Genomic DNA, 23325 nt, shown 5'->3' on the forward strand with positions numbered 1-23325 from the left:
TAGTGTTCACGAACTGAAAGAACAGATGAGGAAATTCAGTAATGCTCTTGAATGAATTTATATTTTATTTCTGTCAACTGTGTCTGCTTCCATTAGACAGTAGTACTGTGTATGTAGGACATGCTGTTCAGGCAGTCCACTGTTAATACGTGGTCCGTGTGTGTGTATTTAAGGACTCTTTGCCATAACTTTACCCAGCACTGAGGACCCATGAATATAGACTATTTAGTATTTAGAGTTCCTATATAGGAATCTTAGAGGTGTCTGAAGTATGTCAAATATTTTTTTAAGTATTTAATAGTTCTGGTTATATACTTCCATTATCAAAAGATAATATTCCTCCCCAAATTTGAATAAAGTAGGTATCTTTAAGTTATTACTTCTAGAACAGCATTCTCAGTAGAAACTCTAACCATGTTAAAACCCCTGGAAAAAATGGATTCCATGGCCAAATAAGTTTGTAATTTCCCTCTGAGTTTTACAATGTACATTAACATAATAGAAGTTTTGAGAAGTCAAGAAGCCTACCAACCAGCCTTTCCCTACATCACTGACCACAGAGAACCTTCCTCCACATGCCCCCTTTTCAGGCGATGCTTAATAAAATTGCACAGACATGCTGTGGGAAGTACTGTACCAGAGAGTTCACTCATCCAGACAGCTTTCCTGTCATGGAAAAGTGTCGGTGTGATTGTAGTCAGCATTAAAAAGATAGGCTTGTTGTGTCAATGGTACATACCCAAAATGTGTATTTTGATTGACTGTATTCATGCCTTCAAAATATTACGGCATGCATGCTTTCTTTTATCTACTTGGCTTTAAATTCTCACTGCCTTCTGGTTTGTGTTTTATGCTATTTATTATAGGTTAAGAATTACTCTAGAAGTAATATTTTTTATGTCTTTTCAGTAGTTATTTTCATAAACTAATAAATCAGGATGAAAGGTACAGTGTTGAAAGATCTTAGTTTTTGAGTGAAATCTGTTTAATAAAAGTCCTTCTTTTTTTCCCAAATCGTAGCGTAAGGCAGCTGCAGTCAGCTGACAGCTTGTGGTCATGCTCTGATTTACAGGAGAAGGAGGAGGTTGTACTATTTCAAATGCATAATAGAGCATTCGTTTCGTCATCTGGAAGCAGAGATGGAAGAAGCTCAGGGGAAATGAGAGACATCAATGTTGCTGTTGAGGAAGGGAAGCTTTGTAGCATGTTATCAGACAGCAGTGCATATTGAAGAAAATATCTGTTAGCAGAGCATGTCACCAGATGTATTTTACTTGCAAGAATAGTAGATAAATCAAATAAGAACCAGATGAAAGCCTGAGAAAAAGATGCTCAGAAGGATACTGAAGTTATTCTTTATGCTTCACTGCCCTTTACCTCTCTTGGTACCTTCCAGAGAAATCAGTATAAATGTATTTTTAGCTTGCTGTTTCCAGCATCAATATGACAACATGATTCTGTCTTTATATCAGTAAGCAGCTTCTACTATGTTTTCCTATTTTCTGCTAGCTACAATTTACAAAGGATGTCACAGCTCTGGTAAGAAACGCACAGAAGCCATTTGCTTGCTTTCTAAGTCCTGTTTTGTAGAGATTTGTAATAAGCCAATCTATTAAAACTGTAAGTTTGCTTAGTGAAATCCCTCCATAGTTTAATCTTACTAATTTGCAGAATGTGTTGTGATATATGGTTTGCCTTATTTTTTATTTTTATGTTGGATTGCTTTTGTATCCTGTACATAGCTGGTGTTAAAGCATACTATTTATCTGCATCTGTATTTTTTTTAAGTATCTCACCCTCTCTCTTTCCCTAGCACTTTGCTGCTATGTTTGTGGCTGCACTTGAGCTTTGCAAGCTGTGTAATGCAAAGACAGGATATGATGATAGTCGTGAATTAAGCTTGTTTTGATTAGGGGAGGCTATGGAATATGATACCACACCTAACTGTCTCAGATGCTGACCCTAGTCCCGAGCTACATCGCTCTGTTTTCCACACTCTCTGTATTTAATTTCAGTTATTCTTAAGTTTTTAAAAATACTGCTAGGTAATTTCACAAGTAATGGATGAAAAATAATTTGAGCTGCTTGCCTGCCTGTTAGTAACAGAGAGATGTCTCCTTATAATAAGTAAAAGAGACCAAATAAATTCGTATCATATAATTTTGCATTAGCTTAAGATAAAATATATAAATTATATATAGAAAGATGAATTAACTCTTTCCTATCTTATGCCTTTAATATATGTTCTTAGTTTTTTAAACATGCATATTCCTCTCTTATTTTAGATATTAAAATATTTAGCGTGGCTGTTGAAGGACTTAATTTATCAAAGTGAATTATTTTTAGGGCCTCAGCAATCATTAATTGACGTTGATACTGTTCAATAAGTTACATTTAATTTATGATAGCAGTAGCACTTAAAATAAAAATGTGTTTGATTAAGATTGTTAATATTTTCACCACTCTGGCAAAAGATCAGCATCTTGTTTTGCTGAGATTTCTCAGGCAGCCATTTAACCTGTCGACTGCTGGAAAATCCTAAAACTTGAATGGGAAAAATTTTAGAAGCAACATGGCTATAGCTCCTTGGTAGGGGCAAAATTTGGTGTGTTTCAGATCTTTTGAGAAAATAGGCAATTGTAATTCGTCTTTGTTGCAGATTCTACAATTTATTTGATTTCTGAGAGTCTAGCCCTTTTCTATACTTGTGGAGCACCCTATGTTGTGTTTGTATGCATGCTTTAGTGAATGTCATGCAGGAACAAGGTAGGGCACAGTGACATGAAATAGTGCACTGCAAGAGTGGAAATGATTGTGCTTTTTGCGAATTTCACGTGACACTTTGCTCTCATTTCCATGTAGGCGTATTCTCAAGATGCCTACCTAAAAGGCAATGAAGCTTACAGTGGCAATGCCCGCAATATACCTGAACCTCCACCGCTTTGCTATCCCTGGCTGCCATCCGCCCCGTCAGCCATGGCACAGCCAGTTGAAATATCTCCTCCAGACTCATCATCGAGCAAACAGCAAACCAGTACACCAGTACTGACGCAACCTGGCAGGGCCTATAGAATGGAAATACAAGTGCCTCCATCACCAACAGATGTTGCAAAGTCAAACACGGCAGTGTGTGTTTGCAATGAGAGTGTAAGGACTGTCATTGTACCTTCTGAGAAGGTTGTAGATTTATTAACTAGTAGAAACAACCACACAGTTCCTTCACATAGGACTGAAGAAGTGAGGTATGGCCTAAGTGAGCAGACCTCCTTAAAAACAGTGTCAAGAACCACATCACCATCCTCATCCATTCCCACGGCCCATCTAATTCATCAGACTACAGGCCCCAGGTCGTTGGAAGCTTCTGGGATTTTACTTAAATCTGGCAATTACAGTGGACATTCAGAAGGAATCTCAAGCAATAGATGTCAGGCTGTGGATTCTCCTTCTGCATCTGTTAACCACTATTCTCCAAATTCCCATCAGCACATAGACTGGAAAAACTATAAAACTTACAAAGAGTATATCGATAACAGACGATTGCACATAGGTTGTCGGACAATTCAAGAAAGATTAGATAGTTTAAGAGCAGCATCTCAGGGCACAGCAGATTATAACCAGGTGGTACCGAACCGCACTACTTTGCAGGTACGACGTCGAAGCACCTCTCATGATCGAGTGCCCCAGTCGGTTCAGATTCGGCAACGCAGTGTGTCCCAGGAAAGGCTGGAGGATTCTGTGTTAATGAAGTATTGTCCAAGAAGTGCGTCTCAAGGAGCACTGACGTCTCCATCTGTTAGTTTTAGTAATCATAGGACTCGTTCTTGGGATTATATTGAGGGACAGGGTGAGAGCTTAGAAAATAATTCTGAAAGTCAAATACCTGATTCAAATGGAGAACGAAAACAGACTTATAAGTGGAGTGGATTCACTGAACAGGACGATCGACGAGGTATTTATGAAAGACCGAGGCAGCAGGAAATTCATAAATCTTTCCGAGGTTCCAATTTTACTGTGGCTCCGAGTATTGTTAATTCTGATAACAGGCGAATGAGTGGCAGAGGAGTGGGAGCACAGTTTAAAAAAATTCCATCCGATCTAAAGACAACGCAGTCAAACAGAAATTTTCAGACTACTTGTGGAATGTCACTGCCTCGAGGTGTTTCACAAGACAGGTCACCTCTTGTGAAAGTCCGAAGTAATTCTCTGAAAGCGCCTTCTACGCATGTCACAAAACCATCCTTTAGCCAGAACTCGTTTGTTTCTATCAAAGACCAAAGACCGATAAATCACTTGCATCAAAACAGTCTATTGAATCAGCAGACGTGGTTAAGAACTGAAAGTGCGCCCGATCACCAGGTGGAGACCGGGAAGCCCTCCACTTCATCAGCGAGTGAGAACTCTGGCACTTCAGATTTAGAGTTACCTGTCACTCAAAGCAATCAGGATTCAAATTTACAAGAGGCTGAAATTCAGCAGTCAAATACTTTAGATAATAAAGAAACTGTCGTCCTGCGAGAAAAACCTCCATCTGGTCGTCAAACACCGCAGCCTTTAAGGCATCAGTCGTACATCTTGGCAGTCAATGACCAGGACACCGGGTCAGACACCACCTGCTGGCTGCCTAATGATGCGCGTCGAGAGGTCCACATAAAACGAATGGAGGAAAGGAAGGCCTCAAGTACCAGTCCGCCGGGCGATTCCTTGGCGTCCATCCCATTTATAGGTGAGCTCATTCATAGTCATTGGCTATTATGTCGAACATTTAACAAATCTGCTCAGCCAAGTATTATTTCTAGTTCAACAGACACACAAATTTTACAGTGTGATTTTAAATCATTTGTTCTGAATTTCCTGCACTGAGCTAAAACCAGAGTCATGAGCTTTCACCCTCAAAAATTATTTCTAGTAACAATTTTCTTTTTAAAAAAAAAACTATGTACTCAATACCTATTTTTAATTTTTATTTTGATGAAACAAATTCCTACCATCTGGGGCCAAGGGACTGAGCAAACCAAATTGTACCTAGTTGATGATTCATCTGAATGAAAAGCCGAGTGGAACGGTTTTGCTAATTAGTAATCAACCTTTCATTTAAACAGTGCTACTTACTTTTCTAAAGCTCATTTCTCTGTAAATTTAACTTGAGCTGAATGAAAAGACCTCCCCATTGTCAAGTTACTTTGTCTTACAGTAAACCTTGGAATAGATTTGGAAAAATGACTTCAATTATAAACACGTGCCCCAATCTAGAACAGCTCTTGTGTTCACTGAGTCTTTAGTCTGCTCCCACACCCCCCAGGTGTATTCTTCACAAAACAGCTGGTGTGATGTTCTAAAAATATAAATCAGATCATGCTACTCTTCTGGCTAGAGCCCTGTCTTTACTTCCCATGTCACCCAGAATGCAATCCAAAATCCTGCCATGGCCTGCGAGGCCCTCCATGATCCGCCCCACAACACCGCTCCACCTCTCTGACCCCATCTGCTATCTTCCGTGTGCGTGTGTCCCATCTTCAGCCACGCCAACCTCCTTGCAGCTCTGGAACCTGCCAGGCATGCCCTGCCTCAGGGCCCTGGCACCGCCAGTTCCCAGCCCTGGAACACATTCCGCAGATAGTCACGAGACCCTCGCCCTCACTACGTCTGGGTCTCTGCTCCAATACTCCCTGATTTATCAAAGCAGCCCTTCCTGACCAGCCTGTCTAAAATAGGTACCCCCCGCATACACAGAACCTGACATTCTCTGTCTCCTTAAGCTACTTTATTATCTTCATATCACTTGTTTCTGCTTGATATGTTTTGTGTTTTGTGTTTATTACATGATTCTCATCAGAGCTAACATAAGCTACAGGAGATCCAGGATTTGAGATCTTTTGCTTGCTTATAGAAGGCGCTCAGTAAATATTGGTTGAAATAATAGGTTAATGATAACCTTGAGATGATGAGATTATATATATATCAAGATATATTTATATATGTATATGTATATGTATATAGCAACACCAAAAAAAGATGTTCTCAGCGTAATTACTGTGCAGTTCTAAGACATAATCTGCGAACAGGAGTATTATCTTCATTTAAAAAGTGAGAAATTTAAGCTATAGAGAAATTAATAAGCGGTGGAGACCAGGACTTGGCTTCCCTGATTGAGCCTCATCACAGAGCCCGTGGTCTCCAGAGGGCCCCTTTTATATGGAAAGCGTGGTGAGCAGCGCCCCCTGGAGGTGGGGGGTGCAAGGGCCTTGCTCTGAGGCCGAGGCCCACACCCTTTCCCACCTGTCACCCCGTAGGTTCATGAAGAATTCTCATAATTTTACAATATCATGTGCTTCTCTTTGAGTAATATTTCAGAGTTTTTCTTTTCTAGAGAAACTGAAGCTATTGAGCTATTGGACTGTCAGGTGTCGCTATCAGGATGAGCTTTAAAAAAAAGTTCTGTATAATTTATATTTTTTATAAATATGATATATTCAGGTTGTAAACATTGTGGGGGATCTCAACCTAAACTGTACTGTCACTTACATCTGTACCCTTAAGGCCCAGCTCAGTGATTAGAACTTTACTGTAGATGGAACTTTATACATTATCTAGATATTTTATAGAAGATAACTGAGTGTTAATGATTGTTTCATGATTTTCTTAAAACATAAAAAGCCTTACAACCTGTGACTGTATTTCATAGGCCTGTGAGATCTTAACCAGAATAACGGCATTGTATTTTCTTCCTACTTGATAAGATCAATATAATTAAGTTATATTGGAGTAATAAAAAGTATGCTATGTTTATCTGTTAATATTTCTTCCTAGTTACCACTAAGTACAGGAATAAATCAAAAAGTCACTTATGTTATTAACGAGAGAACTTTGGCTAAAGTATCAAATAAAAATCTATATACTTCTATATACATATAGATTTAGAAAGATGATTAACATAAACCATTTTGTTTATTCTTAAAAATAAAAGTGCTCACTAGTTAGTTCTCATCAGATTTTACTTTAAGTACTTAGTATCTTTTGTTTTATGAATCATGACTTGTATCATGACCCAGGATAGAAATGTCTTTATAGTCCAATTGTTTCATGTATGCCTCCTAGATTCTTAGTGTATAATATATGATTACTATGATCTATCCATTATACCATGACCAGTGGACTAGGGTAGAATAAAGAACTGAAATATGAACGCAGAATTTAATTAGAGACTGTGTTGTTAAGTATATAAACAACCAATCAATAAAAGAACTTTTAGCATTTCATTAAATATAAGTTCCAAAATTTAATATTGAAATCCTTTTATTAATGAGCTTTAAAGTTTTATTTGACCATAGGTGTTTTTATTTCCAATCTAGTTACTTTAAAAATATATATTTTAGTGGGATAGACACCAGCATTGAAATGGAGTGAAAGAGACTGTTTGCGATGTTTCCCAAAGTATTTTTCAGGAACGCTAATTTCATTTGATTAAGGGGAAAAAAAAGAGATCAGTGATAAAATAAATCGAGAAGTGCTGGGTTTAAATAGTTAAGTTTTGTCTGTTTGTCTTTACCATAGGACTCTGAAAATCAGTATTGTGCTGCTACGTATTTTCTAGGCAGAATATAATACAATTTTTCTCAGAAGTATTCAACCATGGATCCTTTTGTTTAGAGTATCTCAATTTACTCTGCCATAAAACACACTTTGGAGGGTGTTGGTCTATGCTCCATGCTATTTTATGGAACATTTAAATTAAAAGGAAGAAAAGAAAGAAATTAAGGTTTACTTTTGTATTGTCACACTCCAGAATCTTATATTCTGTGATTTTAATAATTAGTTTTGTTATCTGGAAACATTATAGACTAATGCAAAAATAATAATAATTAAGTGCCCTGGCTTTGTTCCCCAAAAAATCAGAGAATGGAGCCAATTCATTTATTTACTTACCTATAATTCAGAGCTAATACTCTGACTTACAGAAAGACAATCGTCTGACATTTTGTTACACATTTAAAGTCTCATATTTCTGTTGGTTCACAAAGGTTTAGAAAAATGAAGAAGATAAACCATTTTATTTGTTTTTAAATTAGGACTATCAGTCATGAACATACCCCACACACACACACATTTTATAAAGCGTCATAGTAAATACTGAAAATAAATTTCAACTTCTTTTATGTGTAAACACAAAATGAGTAATGAGTTTATAAGTAATTTGACATAGAGTAGCAGGAATTATGATGTATTCTACAATCCTGAGTTTCTACAGTTCTTTATACTACTGTAACTATTAATGTAGAGAAACTATAGCTGTATTACCCACACCCAGAGTTCACCTCAAATTCATTTTCTCCTCTTTTTTGCCATGTTTCTAATATTCCTGCTTGTTCTTCTCACCCCAAAGTTGGCCAGTATGTGTCTTTAGTGTTAGCCAACATAAGATTGAATTAGATTGGCACAGCCTTATTGGCACTGCCATTGTAAACCAATTTAGAAGTTTTTTTTTTTTTGAGGAAGATTAGCCCTGAGCTAACATCAGCCACCAATCCTCCTCTTTTTGCTGAGGAAGACTGGCCCTGAGCTAACATCCATGCCCATCTTCCTCTACTTTATATGTGGGACGCCTACCACAGCATGGTTTGCCAAGTGGTGCCATGTCCGCACCCGGGATCCAAACCCGTGAACCCTGGGCCGCTGAAGCGGAACCTGCAAACTTAGCCGCTGCACCACTGGGCCAGCCCCCAATTTAGAAGTTTTAAAGCTTGTAAAATATATACATAGAGCTAGGTACAGTGTCTATACGGGTGAAGTGAGCGATCTGAAATCTACCCAAAAGGAATGGGAGTGAGTGACTCACCTTATACCCAGCTTCTTCCTTTGGGAGCTCCAGAGTCTAATGCCAACAGTAATATGATAGGAGGATGCAGGGAGCTCCCAGCCGCTCTTTTATACAAATACATACTGAGTCTTTCTACACAGCAAATAATCTGTAAAGAGAAAATTATACTCTGTCATCATATGATCTTTTTCATATACCAGCTTTCCCCCAAGAGTGATTCCCTTGATTCTTAAGCTTAGATAGAGATTTTTGCCTCTATTCTTTGAGTAATGATGTGAGGTAATTTTTAATATAGTAATGAAAAATACCCGAAACTTCGGTAGTACTTTATAACCTACCAAGTATCTCATATACAATCCTTACAGCAACCCAGTAGGGAGTTTAGGTCAGAGATAAATAGCCCGCTTTATGGGTAAGGAGAATTAAGTAGTTTGCTCAAGGTCTCTTGGCAGCTAACTGACAGAACTGATTGTCTGCTGGCTCCAAATCTCGTGTTCTTTCGACAATGCCCTGAAAATGTGCTAAAATTAAAATCGTGGCCTTTTACTGTTTTAAATCTTAGCCTAAAATATGATTCTAAACTTCACAATTCTTAACTCAGATTTCCCAAGTTTGAATCGGTATCTTTTCACTAAATAAATGTATGTGTTCCAGGTTTGTTAATAAAACTGTTCACTGTGGAATAGTTTTAGATGCTCGTTTATCTTCCTTTTGTTAGTAGCATTAGCTTCTATCCTAGAATATTTTAAATTTGTTGGTAGCACACCTTGTGAAATACTCTACTTACTTATTTAGGGAAATATTTTTTTTTTAACTTAGCACTTACAAAAGCTATGGAATTGGGGCCGTTGCAGTGGTGCAGCGGTTAAGTTCGCACGTTCCTCTTTGGCAGCCCGGGGTTCGCCGGTTCGGATCCCCGGTGTGGACATGGCACCGCTTGGCACGCCATGCTGTGGTAGGCGTCCGATGTATAAAGTAGAGGAAGATGGGCATGGATGTTAGCTCAGGGCCAGTCTTCCTCAGCAAAAAGAGGAGGATTGACAGCAGTTAGCTCAGGGCTAATCTTCCTCAAAAAAAAAAAAACAACCCACTATGGAATTGTTTCCCTAAGGTAGACTTTCTAGATTTTTGGCTAGTTCCTTTAATGTTGAAGATAGGTCCACTAGTAACCACACTCTCAGCTAGATCTGTCAGTTTTTAAAATAGATCCAAACCCAAAAAGCCCCCTAGTTTAGAAAAACCTGGAAGTATTTTATATTGTTAACAAATTAAACAGATAATTTTACCCCTTGAGTAATTTTACTATGGTCTGCATCTTGAGCAAGAATTGACCCTTCTGTTAATCCTAGTCCAATTTCTTTATTTTATCCAGGAAAATTAAGTGGCTTTCACAAAGTCAAACAAGACAGGACCCCCAGCTCAGACTTCCCCATTCCTAATAGCGTGCTTATTTTATGTGTGAAAATTAATCATTTTAAAGAAAAATTGGTGCCTAATGTTTATTACGTTCTTTTTAAGTAAATGTTGGATGTTTTGAAATTAATATTCCCAGCATTTGCCAGCTGGCAGGCTAGGATATTTTTCATACACACATGCCCGTCACATACACGCAAACCCACGAAATCTTAAAACCTTAATTTAGCTCATCTGATCTATGGGACTGCAGAAATTCAGCAAAGTAATTGTAACCCATTATCTGTGGCAAATCTAAGAGTAACACTTCCCCTTGCCCTTTGTAAAATTAGAGCACTTGCCATGTTCCTCTGACACATGCTCCCTTGCAGAGGAGCTGACTAGCCCCCACATTGACGGTGATGGCACACACATTCCTGCTTCTGCTCTTACTTCATACACCTGCCTTTCAGATCCCTACCGTAACAAGTCCTCTTAGATTTACAACCTCACTCCCTTCATCTCAGCACCAGCTGTCATATGGTCATGGCAAGTATGAGTAAAAGATTCAAAATTCTCCCCCCTTCTTAACGTTTCTAAAAATCATCTAATAGGAAGATAGAGCATTGAAGTTTTGGTTATTAAAATAATCAATCAAAATGACTTTCAAAAGGCCAAATGTTTGTTTAAATGCGTGTTTATTGAACTGACCATTAAAGAAGCTTGGTCTTGGGGCCGGCCCCTTCGCCAGGTGTTTAAGTTCACGGGCTCCGCTTTAGTGGCCCAGGGTTTCCCTGGTTCGGATCCTGGGCACGGACCTAGCACCACTCAGCAGGCCATGCTGAGGTGGCGTCCCACATCGCAGAGCTAGAAGGACCTACAACTAGAATATACAACTATGTACTGGGGGGCTTTGGGGAGAAGAAGAAGAAGAAGAAAAAAAGAAGATTCGTCTTAATTAAAAAACTGAATTCCAATTATGATAATGAGTTGAACTGTTATAAAAATTGGGGATAATTGAACTAGGTGATGGTGCCATCTTACCAGCTACATAAAAGTTAACGAGACTTCCTGCTTCAAGAGCTCCCTACGTAATTAACGAAAACATTTCAGTGAGTCTACAGGGGTCTGTCACTTGATCAGAGATTGGATACACACGTTCATATATTAGTGGCTTATTTTTTAAGCATTCTTTCTAACCATACCCTTTTAATTTAATGTATGTGGAGTTTCTCAAGCATGCCATTTTTATCAACCTTACACTTTTTAACCTGATGTTCAGTAATGGTATTAATGGAGTTAAGTAAAATTAGATTGAACACCAAACAAAACTGTGGTATTGCCAAAGATTAAGAAATTGCTGCTTGTTAATACATAAGAAAGAGCTTGTGCTGGCCTATTGACAAGATAATTCAGCCTCAGCTAACTGCTGTTCATCTCCATTGATTTAAACTGAGTGTACATATCTCAGAAGGTAAATAAAAAGAAAAGAAATTTCTCCTGTTTGAATTTCTTGTTGAGACAAAGAATCCATTAGCAGTATTTTTTATCCTTTTCCTTAAGGGCAAGGAACAATTTCACAGATTTTTAAACATGTATTTTGCTTGAGGTATAGATTGACTTTTTGGGACTTTGCAGAGAATGTCCCTTCTCATAGGACTTGGAACAGAAGCAGTTTCTTCAATCCATATTTTTAGTAAAAAAAAAAAAAAAAAATATATATATATATATATATATATATATATATATATATACGATCGTGCTATTTTGGAACTATATATACACTTCTATATTAGTCACCTTTTCTTCCAACTTATACAAATTTACTCCTCCCCTTGCAACGTATAGCTTATTCCATCCCTGAATAGTATACTGTTAACATTCCTTAAATTATTATTTAATTTGGGGAGGGGGTAGGATTACCCCTTCCTAGCAGAGGTGAAATAAAAAGCAAAGTTACATCAAGGCCACAGTCTGTGCCAAAAATTCTGATAATTTCACTGAGTTGTATAAAATTATTCTCAACTATAACTGCAAAATATAAACTACATTGATGATGTGCTCTTTTTGAATGATTACGTGAACTGTGAGAAAAATTCCTCATGACCCAGCTCATTTGAGAAGGGACCTTTTTTGCTGTGTGCTCTAACCCGCAGCCCTGGACAGCGGGTGTTAATGAGGAGCGATGCTTGTTTGTGAAACACATTCTGCTCCACTTTTGTATTGATCAGAATTCTCTTAGTTATGGATGATAGAAACTTACATCCAATTAGCTCATGCCAGAAAGGAATGTCAGCTCACAATGAAGAAATTCCTGGGCAGACCTAGTTCTGTGCTTGGCTGGGTCTGGGCACTCAAGTGATTTGATTTGAGTCAAAGATTGTGTTTCTTTTTCTCAGTTCTGCTTTCTTCCTTCTCAGATACTTTTTCTCCACATGGTGGAAAACATGGCCACTGGCAACTCACAGTTTACTGATTTTTAAAGTTCTTGTTCCCTAAGGAAGGGAAGAGAAAGACCATAATTTTCTCAGTAGCTATATGTCGAATCTGATGGAGGTACCATAATTGGTCCTGACTGGATCATATTCTTAGCCCTGGCGAGTCACTGTGGACTCAGTGGTAAGGCCCTGTGCTGGGTTGGGGCTAGATCTTGTGCCCATCCACAGGAAGTGAGGCCCTCTAGTAAATTCCACCGAACCTCAGAGATGGAGATGGGCAGGGAAACAACATACGTTCTCTGTGGTCGGTCATCTTATAGAATATGAAGAGGAACAAATCGGATAAGAACATCATGGGGTGAAAATATTAGCCAGTTTATTAGATGAAAAACAGCTATGTATCACTGTCTTTTATTTTCTTTCATTAGTAGTCAGGTTTTCACAAGGTTTTTTTCACATTTTTATTAGGCTTTTGTATTTCTTCCATGAATTGTCTTTTCATGTGCTTTGCTCTTTTTCTGTTGTGATTTGAGTGGTTCTTTTATTTATAAGAGCTCTCAGTGTATATTAGGGCTTCCATTCTTTTTTCATGCTTTGTTGCCTGCAAAATGACTAACAGCTGTACATAAATGTACACACAACATACTTGCTTGATTTTGTATATGTCTGCATTTTTCTTGATTTGTGGGATCTTTTAGATGTTCTTCTAGAATAATAATTGATAAGAAATAACAGTAGTAGAAGTTTCTTTTTCCAATATGAATAATCAATTTTAAACATCATAACTTGTAGTATTCTCCATTTGGAAAAAATCCAAATTGAATTACGGAGAATATTTTATCTGTGAGAATTAGTTTTTATCTACCTTTGGAAAACACTTTTTCAAAAATGAAACAAAATTTTTGAACAAATTTTTGAATTTCGTAATTTTTTTACAGATTAATAAACAGTGATTAGTTGAATTTATTAATATAAAAATTTCATGGGGCCGGCTCCGTGGCTGAGTGGTTAGGTTCGCGCGCTCCACTGTTGCAGCCCAGGGTTTGGATCCTGGACGCGGACATGGCACTGCTCATCAGGCCATGTTGAGGCGGCGTCCTACATCCCACAACTAGAAGGACGTACAACTGTGTACAGGGGAGGTTTGGGGAGATAAAGCAGAAAAAAAAAAGATTGGCAACAGTTGTTAGCCCAGGTGCCAATCTTTAAAAAAAAAAAAAATTTCAGTCTTCTTCAGCTTTTCTTTGTTGTGAAGAGCTATGGGGCTTCTAGTCAATAAAGTAACTTAAAGCCTCATTTCTTAAGTCAGTTCTTTGATTATGTAATTCACTTTACCATGAATGATTATGCCACTTGATAATAGCAAGTCTGCAGCTCTGATAGTTCATAAATATGTTCTTACGTGTGTCATTTAATGTCTTAATGTAGTATGTGGCATGCCCAGGACAAGGATGATCAGTTATTTTCATCTGACAGAATATTTGTTTGATTGTTAAAACTCTAGAAATCAGTTGAAAATCTGATGGCACACTGGTTTTCTCCTTGGACACCTAAATAATGTCTATTTTCTTACATTGGAAAATGAGATACGCCTGAATTATTCTTGTTTTTACATAATCTACACAATGATGATAATTAAAGCATATGTGAAAATTAGGGTTTTAAAATTTCAATTAATCAGTATAATGAGAATGATATTTTTAAAACAATAGAAAAGTTTTTGTATTTTCACGGGGAATAAAGAATTTATTAGTATAATCCATACATGTGAGGTAATGTAATTTTGTGTATTCTAAAAGTATATCTAGCTTTCCTTTTCTCTTTTAACATAGTAGTGAATATATTTCTTCTGAAGAATGCACGCAGTACTGAAGTGTGTAAACACAATGTTCTGGTCTCTCACCCACACCTCCTCCACTCACTCTTACTTCCCAGAACAGGCGGGTGTCTATTTCCACCTTGTTTGCACACATATATTTGAAGCAGAGATTATTTAAATGCAAAAATTTCCTAAATGTAGTAAGTCAAAAGAGATTGAATGCCTACCTCAGGAAGTCCAGAGTCATCAAAAGTTGTCTTTGAAATTTTGTTTAATGCTTAATCCATGCACATTTTGAATTTCACTCCATGATGTTTAATTTCAAATGAATAAACACGTTTTCATTACTTTGCAAGGCATGAAATTGATCCTCTTGAGAGCTTTACGCCACGGCATCTCCTAAACACTGTTTGACACACATGATGACCACGTGTTCCCATAGGGCTAGTCGCTCCGCTTGGAGAAACGTTGTGTTACATGAGCACCATCTCAGTTTTTTAAAATGCCTTTTTATATCTGTAGCTGGATTTATGCAGTAGATATCATCTGAACCACTCAGTGAATGTTATCAGTAAACTGTTAGTACTATCAATGCTACATAATATACAGTATATTCCCATTTATATCAGTCCTCATGAATCCATAACAGGATTGTGGACCAGCAGACTCCGGAAGACCAGCCTATCTTATACCTATGTATCATTTGAGAAAACTTTGTTCATTTGTGGTAATTTAAATCCTAATGACAGTGTTAAAGAATACTACCACCTTTAGTGAAATTGAATTTTTATCCTTATTGAATTAATTAAAAATCTGGTATCTCGTTGCTTTTGGGAAAAGAATGATTGCATTCTCACTAACATTGATATTAAATTGTCATATGCTTAGTAAAATTGATTTATAGAGAAATTTTCAAAATGTTTTCTATTGCTAAAGTATAAGGTGCTGCTTTTAAAGAAATTATAAAAATAGAAAATCAGCTTAAGATAGTCAGAAGTAGCTATAAAATGGAAGCGTTATAATTTTGTAACGTTATTAGTCATCTTGACTAAAATGCTGATCATTAAAGTGATGGAGCATTCTTAGAATTTGGTCAAAATTAAAACAGTTTGACCTTTCAAATCGACGAATCAAAACTCTGTTCCATCATTACACTATCTTCTTTAAAGGGTTAATTATGATTTTTTAAGACTTAGGGCATTTAATTTTAAGGATTCTAGGTCTGGCATTCTATGAAATTACATTCTTTTGGCCTAAAAGTTTAAGCTATTGATGTTTTTACAAGAGTAAGAATTCTGAACAGAGCTATGGTTCACCAACTGGAAAAGAAATATAATTTATAATGTGGAATAAGAACTCGGTGTCAAGACTGTCTGGGTTTCAATTCTGTCCCTGTGGCTTGGTAACTTTACGCAAGTTACTTAACCTGTCGATCTTGGTTTCTTCATTTATAAAATAGTACTTTATTGGATTTCATAAGAATTAAGTGAAATATGATATTTAAAGTATTTAGAATGGTGTTAGTACCTAGTAAGCCGTGTTAATATGTTAGCTGTTGTTATTATGCATGCATATGCATTCACATATACATTTCTGCCCTTGACAGATAATGACAGGCTTTTGAGCAGCTTAAAATTCATGACACCTAAAATATTTATATTTCTACAAGGTACAAGGGCAGCTGCTCAAGGGGACAAATGGGGATTTCTCCTCTGGGTGAGGGCCTACATCTACATGGGCAAGAGGGCACCTATTTCTGATTTGCACAAAAGTGCCAGACAAGCTAGCAGTGGCTGTCTTAGTCCATTGGGGCTGTTGCAGCAAAAATATCATAGACTGGGTGACTTAAACAGCAAACGTTTATTTCTTACAGTTCCGGAGGCTGGAAATTGCAAGGTCAAGGCGCCAGCAGATTCGGTGTCTGATGAGGTCCTGAGTCCTGGTTCATAGACATTGTGTCCCCACATGACAGAAATGGCAAGGCGCTTTTCTCCGCTAATCCCATGCATGAGGGCTCCACCCTCAGGACCTAATTACCCCCAAAGCCCCACCTCCAAAAACCAGCACATCGGGGATTAGGTTTCAACATAGTAATTTCAGGGAGACACAAGCATTTCGTCTATAGCAGTGGCCTTGGTAATGTGTAACTTTCTGGAAGCAATAGACTGTACTTTCTTATTTTTCTATAAAAATGGAAGATACACTTGTTTGTGTGTTTGTGTGTGATGGGGAGAAAGGTTTTAGGAATTGATACTCTGAAAGTTAAGCCTCAACCAAATTCCCTTGCTTAACTTCCTGAAATGATCCTGTGTAACACATTTCAAATTTGGGAAGTAATCCTTTTAGGATGGTGTATGATAATTGTTCTGCTTTTATAGGCTTAGGTTCTGAGTACCTATAAACTTTGGTATTTTGATTGTCAGTTAGTGAAGGTATTAAGTGGTTGGTAAAGAAGCAATTTATTTAATTTCTTAGACCATATTCTCAGAATTCTTTGGAATGACTAGAGTAATAACTGTATAAGTAGATTTTTAACAGACCAAATAGGTCTTTATCGGTACTTTAGTGGTTAAATGTTAAAATCTTTATCTGGTTCTTTTAATAACGAATACTGATTATTAGTTCTATTATTGTTCTTATTAATAATAATTAGGTCATTTAACATTCTGGAATTTGTCTTCATTTTACCTTGTAGATGAACCAACCAGCCCCAGCATTGATCATGACATTGCCCATATCCCCGCCTCTGCTGTCATCTCGGCCTCTGCCTCCCAGGCCCCCTCTATAGCGACAGTTCCTCCCAGCCTCACGACGTCAGCTCCTTTAATCCGACGGCAGCTCTCCCACGACCAGGGTACGTGTCAGTGAGTGGCTTTGTAAACCATCTCTCCTTCTCAGTTTTCCATTCAGAATATGGTGACAAGCTGTGGTCTTTTCACCACTAAAAGAATCTAGAAACCACTTACAAATGTCTAAATGCTGGGTTTGAATTACAGAATCTGGTGGACCTCCCAGCCTGGATGCCCAGCCCAGCTCAAAGACAGAAAGATCAAAATCATATGATGAAGGCCTGGATGATTACAGAGAAGATGCGAAATTGTAAGTCTCGAGCATGTTATTTTAAATATTTGTTAGTGGGTATTCAGCATAATTTTGACATATAAATACTGAATTTAACGATGTCTTCTATACTTTCTAACTTTGTGACATTAGAAATGCAAGTAAAGAATAAAATCAAAATTGTTGTTTGGTAATACAGTCAATTGAATTTTGTAATTAATATTTCAAGATCGGTAATATACAAACATAATATGAAAAATAAATAGAGTAAATAATCACTCCCACTCTAGACCTCCAGTGACCCAGTTCTGCTCTCAGACATAACTGTGTTATGGGTTTTTTGTGTGTAGTTCCAGAGTCATTCTATGCATAAAAATCACATATACATGTTTACTTGCTTGTACGTGTGTGTGTGTGTATGTAGTCTAATTATTTTTATAAACAAATGATAGATGCTATCCACACTGATCTTAGAGATCATTCAATGCATATATTCCCACCTCATTCTTTTTCATGATGGTTTAATTTTCCATTGAATGGTTGTACCATAATATAGTTAACTAGTATGCTTTATCCTATTATAGACATTTAGATTGATCTAATCTTATAGTGCCACAAACAATGCTTCAGTGACTACATTTGTACATAGTTCATTTAGCACATAAGTGAGTGAGTATGGTTGGAAAAGGGATTGTTACACCAAGGGGTGTGTGTATTTTTTATTTTGGTATCCACTGTCAGTTGCTTTCTATAAAGGATAGAGCAAATCACATTCTCACCAACAGTGTACAGAAGTCTCTGCCACTCCCCTCACCAACACAGCGTGTTACTTAACTTTTGATTTTCTGTAAATCTAATGGTATCCTATTGTAGTTTTAGTTTGAAAATTTCTTATTATTAATTGAACATCATTTCATATATATCTAAGAGATGTTTATATTTCTTTTTCTGGGAAGTGCTTTTCCATATCTGATTAACATTAAGAACTGAGAAGGAGAGACGCCCCCCTGACAGCCTCGTTAGCATTACAGCTCTGGTTCTCTAATAACACAAAGCCCAGTGTTCAGCCTGAGTAGCTTCTTCTTTGATCTAAAAAAAAAGGATAAGAAAATCTCACACTTTAGGCAGAAACAGTTTTAATTTACCAGATAACTAAGAAAGCTTCTGTAATTGAATCAAAAGTTGAAGGGCTTAGAAAACTAGCTGTTTTTCTCGCTTGCATTGAACAGTGAACATTTAACATGGTAAAGATGAAATGTCAGCCTATTAATGAAATGTTAGAGTGGTAATACTCAAATAATTTTTACATCTTTAAAATATTTTATGCACTTATTGCAAATATTTATACACTTCTTTTCCAACAGGTCCTTTAAGCACGTGTCTAGCCTGAAGGGAATCAAGGTTGGTATTCAATATTTTAAAAATACCAGCCAGTGATAAATGTTTCTATTTACCTTAGTTTACATGAGCTCTTCTTAGAGAATTATTTCTTTCATCCATTAGACATTTCGTATTTAAATATCATTAACCTTCAATTCTTGAAGTTTCAAGTACATTTGGAAAATATTACGTATAAAATGTTCTTTTCTAATTTTGAAACATATTCATCGAGTATATTACACACATTATGCTGATTTTTCTCACTTTATCAGTATATGGCCAGAAATCTAACTCCCTAGCAATCCTTCCGTATTTTGTTGTATGTTTGCTTTTCTAGCCTCAAATTTGTTGTTTCATGTCTTCCCTTCACCCTCCCCCCATTTGGTCCACCCCTGTCCTTTCTCATCTACCTTCCCTCTCGCTTCATTGAAAAACTAAAGGCTGTTACACAGGAATTTCCTTATTTTATCTTCTCCAAAAATATCAGCCACCTTCATTTATACCCACACTCTCTGCCTTCCTTACTCTTAAATATCTTTTTACTTTTTACATTATCGTAAGAAAAACTGACACTCACGTTTCTTCTTTAGATTGCATCACTTTTTACTTCCTCAAGAGCCGCCTCTCTTCTGCAAAATCACTTTTTCCAGTGGCTCATTCATCTTCGTATGTGAGCACATTCTCCTATATCCTATATCTTAAAAAAAAAAACCTCCCTCAAATCCACATCCCCCTCTATTTACCGCTCCTGTTTTCTCTTTCACTTTGCACAGCAAAACCCCTTGAGAAAAAGTTGTCTGTAGTTTCACATCGCATCTTTCTCAACCCACACACATCAGGAGGACACTGCTCGTGTCAAGGTTACCACTGACATTCACGTTCCAAAACTACTGGTTGCTTCGCTTTTTCGTTTGCTTGACCCTTCGGTAGTATCCAACACAATTTCCCAGTCCCTTCCTCAGACGCTTTCTTCTGGGCTGGTTTCCACTTCTGCCTCTGCCTAATATTTAAAATACTGAACAGTCTAGAGCTGGTTCTGACTGCTCCTTCTTCCGTGTCTACCCTCATTTCCTCGATGATCTCATCCAGAGGTCCCCCAGAGTTTACGTTGCTGGCCTTGACGCCTTCCCCGAACTGCGGCTCATGTGGACTGCTGCCTATATGACGTCTTCATTTGGATGCATAATGAGTAATTTGAGGTTTACATGCTAAATAGACCTTGATTACCCTCAGCTGTATTTATTCCTCAGTTTCCCCATCTCGCTAAGTCCACTTCCAGTTGTCCACACCCCAAATCTAGGAACTAGCCTTGTATCTTCTTTTTCACCCTTCCCCATATCAAGTGCTGTCCACTCTGCCTCCAAAGCATCCGCTGAATCTTTCTATTTCTCCCTTCTTCGCTGATGCTACTTTAGTCCAAGCTGCACTCAGTGCTCACCTGGATTCCTCCAGTAACACCTCTTTTCATGGTTGTTCCCTTAGAATCCATTCTCCAGGTAGCAATCCATTCTCCAGTGACCTTTGAACTGTGTGATCAGATAACGTTACTCCACTGATTCATCACTTAGTAGCTTCTCTTCCTGCTTCCTACCTAGGATTAAAAGACCCTAAACAATCTATAATTAGCTGTTTCTCTTACTCACATTGAACAGTGAACATTTAAAATGATTATGATGAATGGATACTCATTAGCTAGGCCCTCTTCCTGAGCTTTTCTTTCCCCTGACCTTTAATGGTTGGCTCTTTTTAAAATTTTTCCTCCAAATTTCATCTTAAACATTCTTTCTTCAGAGGGGCCTTTCCTCAGCACCACCAATTTATAGCTGCTGCTCAGTCTTTCGTTATTGTGTTTCACAGTTTCCATTCTCCAAATGGCACGATCACAATCTGATCATTTTCTTGTTTTTTAACTTTTTATTCTTATTTGTCTTTTCCTACTAAAATGTGAGCTCTTAAGAGCAGGAAAATTATGCCTTTCTATTTTTTTTAATGATTAAATATTCCTCAGGCGACTAAAAAAATGATGGTGGTCAATTCCCATTTTTTTTAACAAGACCAGAAGTTTTTCTAATGTAATTGATAAAGTTAGGGTTTTTTGAAAATAACTCTCCGCTTGGACGATTACATGAAGGACTTTTTTCAGCAAAGCAATTTCAGTGGGCAAATATTTATAAAGGAAAAAGCTGACATTTTGCTATGTTTTCTTGGGCTTTTCTGTAGATCACAGACAGCCAAAAGTCATCAGAAGACTCCGGATCCAGAAAAGATTCTTCGTCAGAGGTTTTCAGTGATGCTGCCAAAGAAGGGTGGCTCCACTTCCGACCACTTGTCACTGATAAGGGCAAGGTAATGCATTTTCTCAGCTACTGTGAGTGGATGAAATGCAGGTCCTGCAAAATAAAGCATAAAGTCTCTATTCATAAAATGGCAAAATACCCAGAATAGAGTGGCAAAAATCACTTATAAATATTTTTCAACATAGAGGAAAAATTATTTTTAAAAAATTCTAACCATTTATTTAATTTTATAGTATTTTTATCCTCTGTATCAGCTACATATGGCATATATTGTTTTATATTTTGGCAATGTAGAGAAGAAATCAAAGTATTGAAGAAGGAACTCTGCTTTTCTTATTAAATAGTTTATTAGCCATAGATTATCACAGAGTTGTCCTTTAAGGAGTGGTAATTCTCCATGTTAATACTTTTCAAAATTTTTGTTTAATTTTTCCCAGTTTGTCCTTTTGAATTGCCTTTATAGTTTCTTTGTTTCACTTTATCTTATAAATATTGAGTTATATAAATGAATATTACAGTATCAATATATGCTTCATTAGGTAGATTCGAATACAATAAAAACTTCACCAGAAAATTTCCTACAATATTTCGGCAGCTTATTTATAAGAAAATTTTAATACTGTCAAAGGAGTTGAAAATTTTTAAGAAACCCCACCTTAGATGTGGATATTGTTGCATAGCCATATAAAATTGATCAGTTTCATTAACTTAATTCATTACTTGTACATCCTCTTTTGGGATCTCCTTATGCAGTGTTTGTCAGTTGCATGATCTAAGACTTGTCTTAAGCCTTAGTTTCACTCAAAAGATTTTTCTGACTGATTTTTTTCTTATATTCTATTCCCTTAGCACTTTTTATATATTTTGCTACACTTGTTTTATCTTAATTACTTTGTGTATTTTGTTTTCCCAACCAAATTAAAGTTGAAATTCCACTCTCCCTTGGTTGGGATATGAATGCATTGCCTAATTGGTTTATATTCTACAATGTTTGTCCTTTCTCTCCTAACAAATATATTATGTTGAGGTAAATCAGACACCTGCTGCGTGTGGTATACATTTATGTGTGTTAACAGTGTTGCTTAATATATTTATCCCGTCACTAAGATGTAGCCAAGCATTAAGTATTTCTGAACTGTTTCGTGTTTTCCAGCGAGTTGGGGGAAGCATTCGGCCATGGAAGCAGATGTATGTGGTGCTTCGGGGCCATTCGCTTTACTTGTACAAAGATAAAAGAGAGCAAATGACTCCATCTGAAGAAGAACAACCCATCAGTGTTAATGCCTGCTTAATAGACATCTCTTACAGTGAGACCAAGAGGAAAAATGTGTTTCGACTTACCACATCAGACTGTGAATGCCTGTTTCAGGCTGAAGACAGAGATGACATGTTAGCGTGGATCAAGACCATCCAGGAGAGCAGCACTCTAAATGAAGAGGTGTGTGTTCAAAATGCTGTTGATAAAATCGGATACCATGATAACATTTTTCTTAAGAAGACTGAAAGAATCTGATAGATCGTTTTTAAAAAAATTGTAATATGCTATTTTTACTTAAAAATAATTGATCAAAGGAAAACTCAAGTGTACCTATTTTTTATTATTTTCACTTATTAGAAAAGCACCATTACTGAACTAGAAAAACAGATTATTCATATATTCTGCATACCTTCTCAGAAGCAATGAACCACAGAGCGGGAGACCTAGGTTCCTATTCCTGGTCATTACCTTTATGACTAAATAATGCCAGGTCTGTTTCCTTATCTCAAAAACAGGATTGTTGTAGGGCTTAAGTTACAGTGAAAATGCTTATCAAAACAAATTACTATGTAAATGCAAAGAGATACTGATATTATGATTCTTGTTAATAGAATTACACACACGAGAATACAGTATAGCCTACTGTAATACAATAATTGGTTTCTAGAAAACTTGTGTTATCAGAAAGCATGTTATAAGCCAGTTTTTCTTTTTTGTCTTTCTTTTTTCTTTTTTTATTTTCTTGAGGTCATAATAAGTTATAACACTGTGAAATTTCAGTTGTATATTATTATTTGCCAGTCACCATATATATGTGCCCCTTTACCTCTTATACCCATCCCCTAACCCCCTTCTCCTCTAGTAAC

At 37.0% G+C, this 23325-nt stretch overlaps 1 protein-coding gene across 10 annotated transcripts in view; it reads left to right on the plus strand.

Annotated features, from left to right (window-relative positions):
• ARHGAP21 (Rho GTPase activating protein 21) overlaps positions 1-23325 on the plus strand; it is a 133056-nt gene that overhangs the window by 93240 nt on the left and 16491 nt on the right. For 6 of the 10 annotated variants that reach the window (XM_044761865.2, XM_044761867.2, XM_044761866.2 and 3 more), the window contains 7 exons: positions 1510-1539; positions 2863-4723; positions 17160-17318; positions 17461-17563; positions 18889-18925; positions 21125-21250; positions 22355-22639. In XM_044761865.2, coding sequence (XP_044617800.2) covers positions 1510-1539; positions 2863-4723; positions 17160-17318; positions 17461-17563; positions 18889-18925; positions 21125-21250; positions 22355-22639 — 2601 coding nt within the window. The remainder of the gene's footprint in view (positions 1-1509; positions 1540-2862; positions 4724-17159; positions 17319-17460; positions 17564-18888; positions 18926-21124; positions 21251-22354; positions 22640-23325) is intronic. The other 4 variants (XM_044761868.2, XM_044761869.2, XM_070501317.1 and 1 more) reach the window with 1 other exon arrangement.

The sequence above is a fragment of the Equus asinus genome, chromosome 29, assembly GCF_041296235.1.
Source record: "Equus asinus isolate D_3611 breed Donkey chromosome 29, EquAss-T2T_v2, whole genome shotgun sequence".
NCBI lineage: Eukaryota > Metazoa > Chordata > Mammalia > Perissodactyla > Equidae > Equus > Equus asinus.